Source organism: Electrona antarctica, assembly GCF_951216825.1.
Source record: "Electrona antarctica genome assembly, chromosome: 9".
Taxonomy (NCBI): Eukaryota; Metazoa; Chordata; class Actinopteri; order Myctophiformes; family Myctophidae; genus Electrona; species Electrona antarctica.
Window position 1 is genome coordinate 5,035,139 of NC_136790.1, and position 12,438 is coordinate 5,047,576.

The following is a 12,438-nucleotide window of genomic DNA, read 5'->3' on the forward strand; positions in this document are numbered from 1 at the left end:
CACGCACGCACATAGTCAACAATTTTTTTTCTAGTTCATTTGATCATCTTCACAGTATCAAGTACAAATTATACATCAACATAAGGAAACTGTTACATCAAGGTGATCAAAGGGAATGGTCAAGCTACTAGGTTTGGAATGAATGAAATTGGAAAGGTATAAAATCACAAGCATATTTCGATCAGCCTAATGGCTCGTACACACTGCACACTTTGATCGCCGAGGTTTTGCTCGATGTGTGTGAAAGGCTCTGCGAGAAGATATAGCGCCGATAAAAGTGCTCGCCGACGTCTCCCCGACGTCTTCTGAATATCAAGCAGGTTTGATATTTGGCTCTGTCGCCGACTGGACATTGTACAGTATGAAATGGGTTGCGAGCGTGTCCCGAGAAATCCTGTATTGCAGCCAATGAGAGCACTTGCACCGACAGTGTCTGTCTGTCTGTCTGTCTGTCTGTCTGTCTGTCTGTCTGTCTGTCTGTCGACTGTATCGATAGATGATCAGCTGATAATATATATATAATTTATTCCTTGGGTAGCTGTCCTGTGTCGTACAATGGTAGCTACTGTATATTAGCCCAATGTTGCTCATTTCACTTGAAAAATGTGTGTGTGTGTGTGTGTGTGTGTGTGTGTGTGTGTGTGTGTGTGTGCGCGCGCAGAGAGACGGAGAGTTATTTCATGAAAATCAAGATTTAACGTCCAAAACATTTCGCCCTGTGTAGCCTGGCTATCCTGTGTGTGTGTGTGTGTGTGTGTGTGTGTGTGTGTGTGTGTGTGTGTGTGTGTGTGTGTGTGTGTGTGTGTGTGTGTGTGTGTGTGTGTGGCGTGCACGCAGAGAGAGAGAGAGCGTCCTGTGTCGGTTTCGTGCTTGTATCATGGCATCCTGCACGTGCGTGAGATGTCAAAATGAATTGGAATAAAAAACGAATGATGTGTATAGCCTATGTCGGGTCTGGATCGCATCTTGGTGAACTCTTGCAGTGTGTTATCCCTAGTCGGCGACCAGTCGTTTAGTGTGAAAGCCACAAAGATATAATGACAGCGGATTTTAAAAAAAGTCTCCTGTAGTGTGAAGGGGCCATAAATTGAGCTACAGAAAATGGCCACTCTCACTCTCACACACACATACATACAGTACACACACACACCTACCAACACACTGTAAGACAACAATGAATTCGGTCTCCTGAAGACCAAAGGCGTTGGCTGGTTCCTCCAGCAGACTGAGCAGACTGCCCCCCGAACAGTACTCCATCACCAACACCTTCTGTCTGGACGGCAGCTAGAGAGAGAGAGATAGACAGACAACAGACACAAAATATTGAGAGGGATTATCGTCTTTCTACGCCATAAAAGACTAGGTGTCAATTTAACTCTGAAGAGTGTACAAATGGAAATTGGGTATGTCGTCTCTGTCGGGTGGAAGACATTTTGCTTTTCAGGATTCAAAAGTAGCAGATCTAGGGGCTGCAGTGGCTCAGGGGTAGAGTTGCCGGTAGAACGGCCGGATGGGAAAACCGTGAGGCTCCCAGTTCGATCCCGGTTCTTGAGCAAGACTAGGGGTTCAGAGTCTGAACCCCTAATTGCTCCTGATGTGCAGGTTGCTGGAAATGCATCGCTTGGAGCTTGTGGATCTGCTACTTTTGATGTGCCGTCTGTATTTACCTCCTCCACGGCAAACAGCCTGACGATATTGTTGTGGCTCAGTTTCCTCAGCATTTCGAACTCTCTCATCTGGACCTCGTACGGACGGCTGTAACTCGGGATGTTGAACACCTTCACTGCTACCTGTTCCCCTGTCCTCTAGAAGACGCGCGCGCACACACACACACACACACACACACACACACACACACACACACACACACACACACACACACACACACACACACACACACACACACACACACACACACACACACACACACACACACACACACACACACACACACACACACACACACACACACACACACACACGGTTACATTTAAACTTTAAACCCCAGCATCCGTATTAAGAATAGCAGATCTGCAAGCTCTCTCCCTTTTCCCGTGTTTCGCACAGGTGGGCGGGGTTTGAGGTTAGGTTTAGGCATAGTTTATGTGAGGTTAAAGAAGCAATATGGCTACCTTGTTGCGTGCCTTGTAGACGCTGGCGGTCGCACCTTGACCCAGGACATCCTCTACTGACCACAGGAAGCTGGCTGTACTGGCCGTGGTCATCTCTCTCTCTCGCACACACACACGCACACACACACACACACGTGCACACACGACCCACTCTATCAAAGACAGTAACACATACTCATTAAGAAAGGTGGAGCCAAGTTTGGAGAAGAAAGCAGCATGACGTCCGGAAAGTCCGCATACGTTGAAATTGCACTTGCCCGGGCCGGCCTAGCGGTCCGGGCACCTAGGCTGCTAATCCAGCCTGACAGCTTGTCGTGGGTTCGACTCCCGTTCCTGACGACCTTTGCTGTGTGTCACTCCCAAGTCCCCATCTCTCTCCCCCCATTTCCTATCAGCATACCACCATACCTATCAAATAAAGGCAGAAAAAGACCCAAAAAATATCTTCAACCCTTCGGCATGTCCCTGAGCCCCAGGGTGTTCGTCCGCTGTACATAAGCCGCTCTCGCCCCCACCCCCTGCGGAGTGTCAACTTCATAGGCATCACGCTGGACTCAGTCTCCTACACGGGACAGCTGAGCCCAGACAGAGTCAACCACCTACTGACGTTTTGGGCACTGTTCAAGACGCTTGGAACATGCCTACAAATGGCCAGCCTCATGGCTTCAACCATTTAATTGGTACGACTAGGCAGACTACACATGATACCTTTCCAGCGGTGGCTGAGGTCTCTGCGGCTGCCCACCAAGTTCACACAGCGACTCGTGAACATGTCTCCGACCTGCACGCTGGCCCTGAAATCGAACAAGAGTGTCCTGACAGAAGGGGTTCCTCTGAGACTACCTCTGACCAGGAAGGTGGTCACCACGGACGCCAGCCTCTCGGGGTGGGGGGCCACCCACGAAGGCAGATCGGCCAGAGGAGTGTGAGACGAGCCCTGCGGTCCGCCCACATCAACTATCTAGAACTCCTGGCGGTCCTCCTCGCGCTGCGGGAGTTCGAACCGTTCATCAAGGGTCACCACGTCTTGCTGCGTACCGAAAATAACTTTAAGTGACTTTCCTTCTCGAGTCGCTCAATTAACTGAGGTTACTAAAGTAACCCGAAGTTTTCTCATGCCGATAAAAGCTCCTTTGGATTGAATTGTATAGTTTAACACCAAAAAAATGTAACTACAAGAATATTGAAACAAACATCAGAAACTTGACATCAGAGTAAATGCAGAAAAATAATACATTATTTATTTCCGTTTTTTATAAAGCAACGGTTGTTCTCAACCAGTGGTCCGTGAGGGGTGTTCCAGGTGGTCCCCAGCTAAATGATCGAGAGTTGGTAACCAAATGGACCCTTCTAGATCTTTGAAATGTACCCATTCTACATACCATGAACAATTTATTTCAATCATCAATCAACCAAACAATCAATCAATCAATCAATAACTCTTGACCCTTATTATGGGTCTGTTAGGTTTCATTTTACACTCTCAAGAGTTAAAGTATTGTTAAACGTCTGCATTACTACATTTACAAGAAGTCTACAGAATTAGAGAAAGTAGAAGAATTGTTATTTTAATCAACGTTTGCCTGCATGGTAACATCAATACAGCATGGATTTGTGATAACACCAATATTCTTAAATGTTGGTCCTGAGTGGCTAAATCTCATCAAATGACGAATAAATATTGGACCTTGATATGAAAAGCGTTGATGAAACCCACTGCTATAAAGTCTAAACAGTCTGCGACAATGCAAGGCTCTTCAGATACTATACTGTATAACAAACGCCTTACCTGTGTAGAATGAACAAACAGCTCCTGTAAATGTAAACCTTCTGTAATAAAGTAAATTAAGTAAAATAAGTTGTAGGCTACAGGCTGGCGCAGTGGCACCAGACCCTGGGTACAGTAGGTACAGTTACAGTGTAGTTGGAGTCTGGAGATGTTGGTTGTCGGGAATCTAATGAAACTTTAAGAATGACATGATCGACTTCCTCGTTCAGTTCAGTGTTTAGTAGAACCTAAGAACCCAAAGATCCATTCACTTTGCATGTTTGGATATCCGGCCTGGACAGGATACGGAAACAGTCCATGTTATGTGTATGCGGTGAAATGACCGGATACAGCTGTTGGTGTAGGCGGGCTCTAGACCAGATGTTTGTTATCAACGGAATGAGAGAAAAAAAGCTTTCGCTTTCCACACGTAACTGCGGAAAGCCTTGAGTGACGCGAGGGTAAGTTTAGCCCAATAAGAAGCCCTTTGTGGTTTTCTTTATAACCATCTTCAGCATATATTATGCCGAGGTGGGAACAGTGAGTCAATCATTGGTAGATTTCATAATCCATATAGCAGCAATATTACCTACTTACTGTCTATAGAAGTGTCTATTTGTACGTCTCTAAATGTTTTGATGATTTGAACATGGTGGACCCTGTTGGAAACAAGTGTAATGCTTAATTGGGTCGTCCACTCACAGTTAACAGCCTTTGTATTGAGTTTGTGCTTGAAATGTACTGTAATTCTGCAAACTGTTAATAAATTCTTCAATCAATCAATCAAACCGTAGATTGAGTGAAGGGAATTGTATATATTAGCTAATCTCTTGCTGTGCCTGTGCATTGATGACACCTAGCGGTAGGCTAGGGCGGCTGTGGCTCAGAAGGTAGAGCAGGTCGTCCAATGATCCCTGGGTCGGCGGTTCGAATCCCGGCTCTTCCTGTCCACATCGACATGTGGACCACAATGCTTATATGAGACTCTCATATAAGCATTGTGGTTCAAAAATAAATAAACCGTCAAAGAATATTGTCGGGGAGGTGTCTTAAGTCTATTTCTAGCGAAAATGTTAATAATAACCGTTTTGCGCTAAGGTGTGGAGACGGTGTGTCACCGTCTCCACACCTTAGCGCAAAACGGTCTTAAGCTGCGCACTTCTTAAGCTGCGCGCAGCTTAAATTCTGAGTTTTTAGACAGCTGGTGGATGGAAAAGAAGCTCCACCTCCGCGGACGTTTTGGGCGGAGGAGAGCGTTTCCGGGAATCTGGCCGTCGCGCAAGTATTCCGCGGAGGTGGAGCTTAATTTCCATCCACCAGCTGTCTAAAAACTCAAGCTTTAAGCTGCGCACAGCCGAGAATTTGCGCAGCTCTTTCGACAGTGTGGCAACAGCTTGAGTGTGTGTGTGTGTGAGAGTGATATTGATCAACGGGCTGACGGCATTGCAAACCGGAAAAAAAACAACTCGGTTACCACGGTAACCAAAGCAGATATGTCGATGCAGGGCGGCTTTGCGTTGAGTTGTTAAAATCAGTCTGAATGCACAGATCGGATCTGGTCACTTGCAAACGGTAGTGTGAATGACCGGGCCAAAAGATCGGATTTGAGGGAAAAAAAACGGATTTGAATCGGATCTGACTTTGTGACTGCAGTCTAAAGCCGGCCTTAGACTACAGGTATACACATGGTCAAATCTGACTTTATGTGACTGCAGTCTAAAGCCGGCCTTAGACTACATGTATACACATTACACATGGTCAAATCTGACTTTATGTGACTGCAGTCTAAAGCCGGCCTTAGACTACAGGTATACACATGGTCAAATCTCGCTGCTGTTTTTGCACATCGTTGTATTTCTCCCAATAGATGCCTCAACAGACGACGTCACACTGATGCAATATTCCTCTTTTGTTTTTGCTGTCAAATGAGTCGAGATTAACCTTATAAACTAGTGATGGGAGATTAATCGATAAACCAATTAAATCGGTAAAATAATCGGATTTAGCAGACATTTAATTGTATTTATGAAAAATTGTGATGATTAAGCCTGCAAATTATGTTTTCTGGGGAAGCTTTAAAAAAAAAAACTACATTAAAGCCGTTTGTTGGGATATGAGCCAACATTTCAATAACAGTGCATCCCTAGTTTTGGAATAAAGAGGCATTGCTTTTTTCAAATTCAGCCTTTTTCAGAATGGCCAAAATATATATTTTATCAGCCATAAGAGCAATTAATTGTATCAGATATCAGCCAAATGTTCTCATCGGTACATCCCTATTATAAACCCCACTGAGTTTTCCCAAATCTCACCTGCACAACCCTATGTTGTTTCAAGTGCTGTTTTTAACAAATTTAAGTGTTGAGGGTCTAACTGCTCTGGTTAACTGCATGAACATTTTAACCCTACAGAAGAGACCTCCAACTATTTGACCTTCAAAGTAACTAACCCACATAAGGTGGCTAAAAACAAATAAAATGTGTAACCATGAGTAATTATCAGTCGTTCCGTTCTGTTGTCCCATGTACCATTTTTATTTGTCCGTGTATTGTATGTAGGCTATGCGTTTGTATGAATAGTTTATCATCACTTATACATTGTAATACGAGTTATAAACATGGGATGCATAGCAAGTGTCCTGGTGGTGGAGGTGGTGGAGGAGGTGGTGGAGGTGGTGGAGGTGGTACTGCTTCTGGTGGTACTCCTCCTGATCCTGGTGGTGGAGGTGGAGGTGGTGGTGGAGGTGGAGGTGGTACTGCTTCTGGTGGTACTCCTCCTGATCCTGGTGGTGGAGGTGGTGGTGGTGGAGGTGGAGGTGGTACTCGTCCTGATCCTGGCACTGGTAGTCCTGATTGATTGATTATTTTATTAGACATTAAAATTGCAAACAGCACAGGGTACAGTCAAGCATTTGGTCCAAAAGGATACCCCCGAAAGACCTAGTTTCCAGTCGGGTCCTATGCAGTCATTAAGGGGGATTAAGAGGTGGGGCAATCACCTTCTCTCCTTTTGACCTGCTGACAGCGACAGGTGAATTTTCAGGCCCGTTTTAAAGTAAGCCAGTGATTTGCTTGTTTTAAGGGAAGGGGTCATTACACCCGAGTGGCAGTGATGTGGAAGTAGTCTACTTGCCAGCCCATAGAGCCCTATTGTGTGAGAGTACCCTAAAGTTTTATGCTAGAAATGTTGAGTATGGGTCCCCAGCATTTAGAAACTGCCGTGCACCAACTTGCATATGTTGGGCAATTTATAAATGTACAATAATATATGTGACCATACCATTATCAATCTATCTATATAAGGCAAAACATTCAAAAAGTCATCATGCTTTAAGTAGCATGTGACAATTGTGACGTGTCAAACTAGGGATTTTCATGATTCTGAATCCATTCCAAGCAAATTAGTTTTGCACAAAAAACACTCCTGGGCTAAAAACGGGAATAACCACTTGCCCGAATGTTCTGACCATCACATTTATGCAAAACTAATGCTTTGAATTGATTCAGAAGCGACAAATCCCTAGTTTGACATGTCACATGCTACCGTACCTAAAGCATGATGAACATTTTGCCATACATGTTGTTAATGGATATCACAAATTGGCCAACATATGCAAGTTAGCATCCATCAGTTTCTAAATGCTGGGGACGCAGACGACATGTCTAGCATACAACTTTAGTGTGCTCAAAATGCTGGGGTTCACATTCTTGCAAGTGGACTAAAGGTGAATTTACCCATATGTGTTCTAAAAGTGAGTGGCTGAATAAAGGCTCCAGCTAATGTCCCGAGAGCCCTTTTGTTAACAAAAGAGGAATTTGTACCCAAGAATCGTGTCTTTTGATTTACTCTCGTTTTGCAAACAGGAACAATTTGCAATTACAGGCGGTACTCATGTCGTTAATGTATATGCTTCCTTGGGGAACCCCACAGTTCACTGGGAGGACATGGTTCCGTTCATGTCAACCATTTGTTCTCTTCCCTCAATGTATGATTTCATCCAGCCTATATGTACTATCAAAACCAATCGCCTCCAGAGTCTACCTTGATGTGGTCGTTCACAGCACCGGAGAATGGCTGGGTGGATCCGTGGTGGTGGTGGTCCTTCTGGTGGTGGTGGTGGTGGTGTGTGCAGTGGTTGTGGTGGTGTTGGTGTTGGTCCTTGTGGTGGTAGTAGTGGTGCTGCATATGCCATGCTTAATCCTGTAGACATAAGACATTGAGTTTTAATACAGCCAATTTCTTCACAGGGGAATAGTCAAATGAAGTCCAATGTTTTGTGGATAGCTCTGACCCAAAGCTTGTATACTGGAGAACCAAGACTGCAATCAAACTGGAGCAGTGGGGATGATTAGCTTCAATGCACATTTAAGTGCCATGTATTATGTATATGCTCCATGCAGCCACAGTGGAAAGAAAATGGGCCTCTTCCTCAACAGGTCTTACCAATTAAAGCAGCACCATGTAATTTGTGTGAATAAAGTGTAAGTTTTCCCAATCTGTATGGTAGAGTATGTTAATACTATAACTTATCCAATCTGTATGGTAGAGTATGTAATACAATTGGGGTGATTGCTTTGTATATTGGTAGATCACTTCAAAGGTCATGCATCACCTAGCCCATTTTCATTCTGGCCAAAGCATTTCCGGGGGTCCCCAGCCGGGGGTCCCCAGCCTAAAATGTTTCGACCCCCTGCTCTAGACCAGACATCACACGGGCTATGCAGGATACGTAGATACAGGAGACACTGCGTAGACGTTTTGACCTTATGGTCAACATTACATTTGCAAACAGGCAGGCTTTTATAAAATTGTAGCACTTGCACAGGAAACTGTGTTCAAATCTGGGGTAGAAGATGATGGTTACATAGTGCAGCTTTAGGGCTCCAGTCCATTTATGGCAGTGGTTCTCAACCATTTTAATTTCAAGGAACCCCATGGAGTGTACAAATGGAACCAAAAATTACCTTTATGGGTCCATTTGTACACTGTGTGTACACATATGGGGCCATTAGGAACCCCCCTTAAGGAAACATAAGGGTACCTGGACTGGAGTGAGCAAACGTGCACAATATCAGCACCCTGTCTCTTAACATAATGGAACAGAGCCTTCATTCATATAATTGGCAAGACCTGTGAGGAAAGCAAGGAAGATGCCCAATTTCTTTCCAATATGGCTGCTGTGCATAGAGCCCATTATAATACAGAAACACTAAAATTGACATCATAAACTCATCCCAATTAAGTCATCATAGACAACAGACTGGAAAAGCTTCAACATTATTCCCTGGAGCTGTATATGCAGGTGACATCATATAATTAATGAATGCTCCCCCAAACTATCAGGACAACATTTCAGAGTTGAAATTTGTTTGTTTTCCTAGGAATCTGCAACAGACCTACAATTTGATACATAGGAAACCAAGCAAAAAGCTTTTACCTTGGGCGAACACCAGTGCAACAAGAAACATATTTAAAATGCTTCCCATATTGCTTGCAGTTAGAAGTGCTGATCAAGGACAAGAAGTGACTGGCTGGCCCTCAGCAGAGGTTTTAAGACTGCTGGTGGTCGCACAGCTGTTCATGATCAGCATAAATGAGTGGAGGAGTTGATCACCTGTCTGGCATTATTTGGATGGGAAGGTTTTTTATTATATTTTATATTGAACTACATCTGTTATGTTCATGTTATGTGTTATAGGCTACTGGTCAAAATGTATTATTCTCTGGGATTACAAAAAATATTATTTTAATTACACAAAATGAGAGCTGTCTGTCTGTCGACTGTATCGATAGATGATAATATATAACCTATATATTCCTCCTGGTGTAGCTAGCCTAATATTGCTGTTAAATAGTCACTTGAATAATGTTAATAAAACCGCATTGGAATCAACCCTGCAGCGCAAACTTTTGGACCTTGTGCGCTGTGTGTGTGTGTGTGTGTGTGTGTGTGTGTGTGTGTGTGTGATGGACATTACATACATGCAATGTAAATACACCAGAGTCCCCACATAAAACCGGAGTCCCCAACAAACAAAAAATAAAACAAAACAAGCAAACAGTACTTTACATTAGGAAACAAAGCATGTAAAAAAATACATACACAAGGAAAGTACAAAGGTGTAAAGTGCATCTATATAATTTAGCAGAGTTTTCTTTTTAAGGGCGATACGGATTTGTAACTAAAGTAACTTGTGCATAAGGTGCAGTATTGCTTTCAAATAATACAGGATTCAAGTAATACAGGATATGCTGTCAAGTGCACTAGACTATTAGGCCCCATTTACACTGGCAGACAAATCTAGCCTGAATCAGATCTGTGCCACATCAAGATTGAAATCCGATTTGCTTAAATAAGTCACATGGAATCCGATTTTTGTTGTCTCCACCAGGCCGAAGGCATGGGGAGAGAGTATGTTTTGCACTCCGTCCGTGTGTGTGTGTCCGTCCTTCCTTCCGTCCGTCTGTTACCAGCTAATCTCCGGCACCGTTTGCCCGATCCATGCCAAACTTTGCACACACACTCCCTGGATGCCAACGACGAACCTCTGCCCCAAATATTCCTCAACGGCCGGTTATAGCGCCACCATGAGGCCGATTTAGGCAAAACACATTTCTGTAGATTACTCGTACACATTTTATCCATACATCACACAATTCGGTATACACTATCTCCATAGTCATGTGATCAACACGGATCTGCACCATTTCCCATCTTCCTTCCTGATTGGCTAAGATTCGCTTCCAAAGCTCACATGATTGGTCCGTTTCGAACAAAATGCCACAAATCACAAACAGTGTGCAATTTCCGTGAAATTATACACGCACATTTCCACTAGGCTGAGGACGACATGACACAATTTATTTTCCAAACCAGCCTCATGGTAGCGCTATAACAATGCAATTCCTGTTTTTAGCTATAACTGCATCGTTCTGTGTACAACTTTGTATGTGCACTCCCTAGAGGCATGGAAAAACATTTTCCCTGCATCCCTCCACATCTGCCGGTTATAGCGCCACCATGAGGCCGATTTCTGCAAAACACATTGTTTATATTAGTCGCACAGATTTCATCCAAATCTCATGCAAATCGGTATACATGATCTCTGTAGTCAAGTCTGTTTGATTTCTCAGATTCTACACTGATTGGCTAAGATTGCCTTCCTTCAGGAGTGGCCCGTTTTGTACAAAATGCTGCACATGTCCTGCTCATCCAGAATTCTAAACTCAGAGATGCTATGAGTGATCTGACTCTGCATTTCCTCAACACAATGAAGAAAATTGTTGCAAAAAACTAAAAACATGTTTATATCACTCGTCCTAAACATTTTGCCAAACATCACACACACTCCTATCCTACTGGTGGAGACCTGTGCCCAGAAGGGCACTTTTTCTAGTTTCAAATGTGACTTGAGTCACATCCAGAGGTGGTTTCAAATCCGATTTATATCCGATCTGAGTTGATCTGGCTCAGTCTGAATGCAATGACCACATGAAGTGACCTGAGTCACATATCAAGCTGTCCAAACGTCACCCGCAGCGCGACCCGAGCGCTACTGACGTGACTTCATTACAGAGCGCGAGTAGTATTTTAATTTAAGTATTAAACAAGAGACAGAGAAAAACAACCAAACGAGAGCAAAAGAAAACAAGTGACAGGACAGAAAAGAGAGGAAAACAATAGTGCAACACACGTTTGTTTTATAGGAATAATGTCTCTTCATTATGTCAGCACTATACTGCAGAGCCGTAGTGTACCAAAGTCCTGACGTCGCTTGCTCATCCCTTAGTCCAGGGTCACAGAAGTTTCATTTTTAATAGTCTCATACAGTGACGTAGAGTCTGTGGGGGCCGGGGGGCCAGGGCCCCCATGCGGAATTGGACCAGGGATCTCGGCCCCGTTTGTGCCGCATCAGGTCGCGCCCGTTCGCGCAATTCTCGTCTTGCATTGATTTTGTATGTAATCGCGCCGCTCTAACCATCCAAGTCTGGCACCTTAACACGTCTGTTTTCCTCACTGTCCGGGGCGGGGGGTGGTGGGGGGTGGACCGCGTTGCCTGTCCCTTGTACACATGCAGATCAGGCATTGAGGGGGGGCGGAACGGGCCCCCATGAGGATTATGAAAACTATTCGTCCCTGTGTCGAAGTGTCCATGGGCAAGACACTGAACCCTACATTGCCTACCAATGAGTCGGTCGGTGTGAACTTGCCACCATTGGTGTGTGAATGTGGGAAGTGAGGACGCTGGCGTCGACTGTTCGCTGCTTCATCTCCCAATATGTGAATGAATGAACCATTGTAAAGCGCTTTGAGCACTTGGAAAAGTGCTATAAAAATGCAATTCATTAGGCTAAATTATCAAATCCTGTATCAATTTTGTTAAAACAATAATATCACTGATATTCCATCATCTCATAATTACTTTCAATTCATCGCAATCTGATCTGAAATAATGTATCTCAAATACATGGTATTTCAATGATCTTCTCTTTTATCGATAATAATCAGTCCAAAGCAAGGATATTTTATTTATTTTT

The 12,438-nt window shown here is 44.0% G+C and overlaps 2 protein-coding genes across 3 annotated transcripts in view; both read right to left on the bottom strand.

The window, feature by feature from the left end:
* Nucleotides 1-4,040, bottom strand: part of ikbke (inhibitor of nuclear factor kappa B kinase subunit epsilon) — a 39,664-nt gene extending 35,624 nt beyond the window's left edge. Inside the window, exons 1-4 of one of the 2 annotated variants that reach the window (XM_079509309.1) lie at nucleotides 3,922-4,040; nucleotides 2,133-2,284; nucleotides 1,668-1,805; nucleotides 1,155-1,284 (exon numbers count right to left, since the gene is read on the bottom strand). In XM_079509309.1, coding sequence (XP_079365435.1) covers nucleotides 1,155-1,284; nucleotides 1,668-1,805; nucleotides 2,133-2,225 — 361 coding nt within the window. In that variant the 5' untranslated portion in view covers nucleotides 2,226-2,284; nucleotides 3,922-4,040. Of the gene's footprint in view, nucleotides 1-1,154; nucleotides 1,285-1,667; nucleotides 1,806-2,132; nucleotides 2,442-3,921 lie in introns of those variants that run through there. The other variant, XM_079509310.1, reaches the window with a different exon arrangement.
* Nucleotides 4,041-6,410: 2,370 nt separating this feature from the next.
* Nucleotides 6,411-9,496, bottom strand: LOC306929670 (uncharacterized protein). Its single transcript, XM_079510294.1, has 3 exons — nucleotides 9,338-9,496; nucleotides 7,942-8,100; nucleotides 6,411-6,748 (listed from the first exon to the last, which is right to left on the bottom strand). The coding sequence occupies exons 2-3, from the start codon at nucleotides 8,083-8,085 to the stop codon at nucleotides 6,491-6,493; spliced, it is 402 nt and encodes a 133-aa protein (XP_079366420.1). The 5' UTR covers nucleotides 8,086-8,100; nucleotides 9,338-9,496; the 3' UTR covers nucleotides 6,411-6,490.
* Nucleotides 9,497-12,438: the final 2,942 nt, after the last annotated feature.

Excerpts from the sequence above, each read along its gene's own strand:
- LOC306929670 (XM_079510294.1), bottom strand. The coding sequence starts at position 8,085 with ATGCAGCACCACTACTACCACCACAAGGACCAACACCAACACCACCAC. Across the intron at positions 6,749-7,941 it reads CTGTGAACGACCACATCAAG|GACTACCAGTGCCAGGATCA; the intron begins GTAGACTCTGGA and ends TCAATCAATCAG.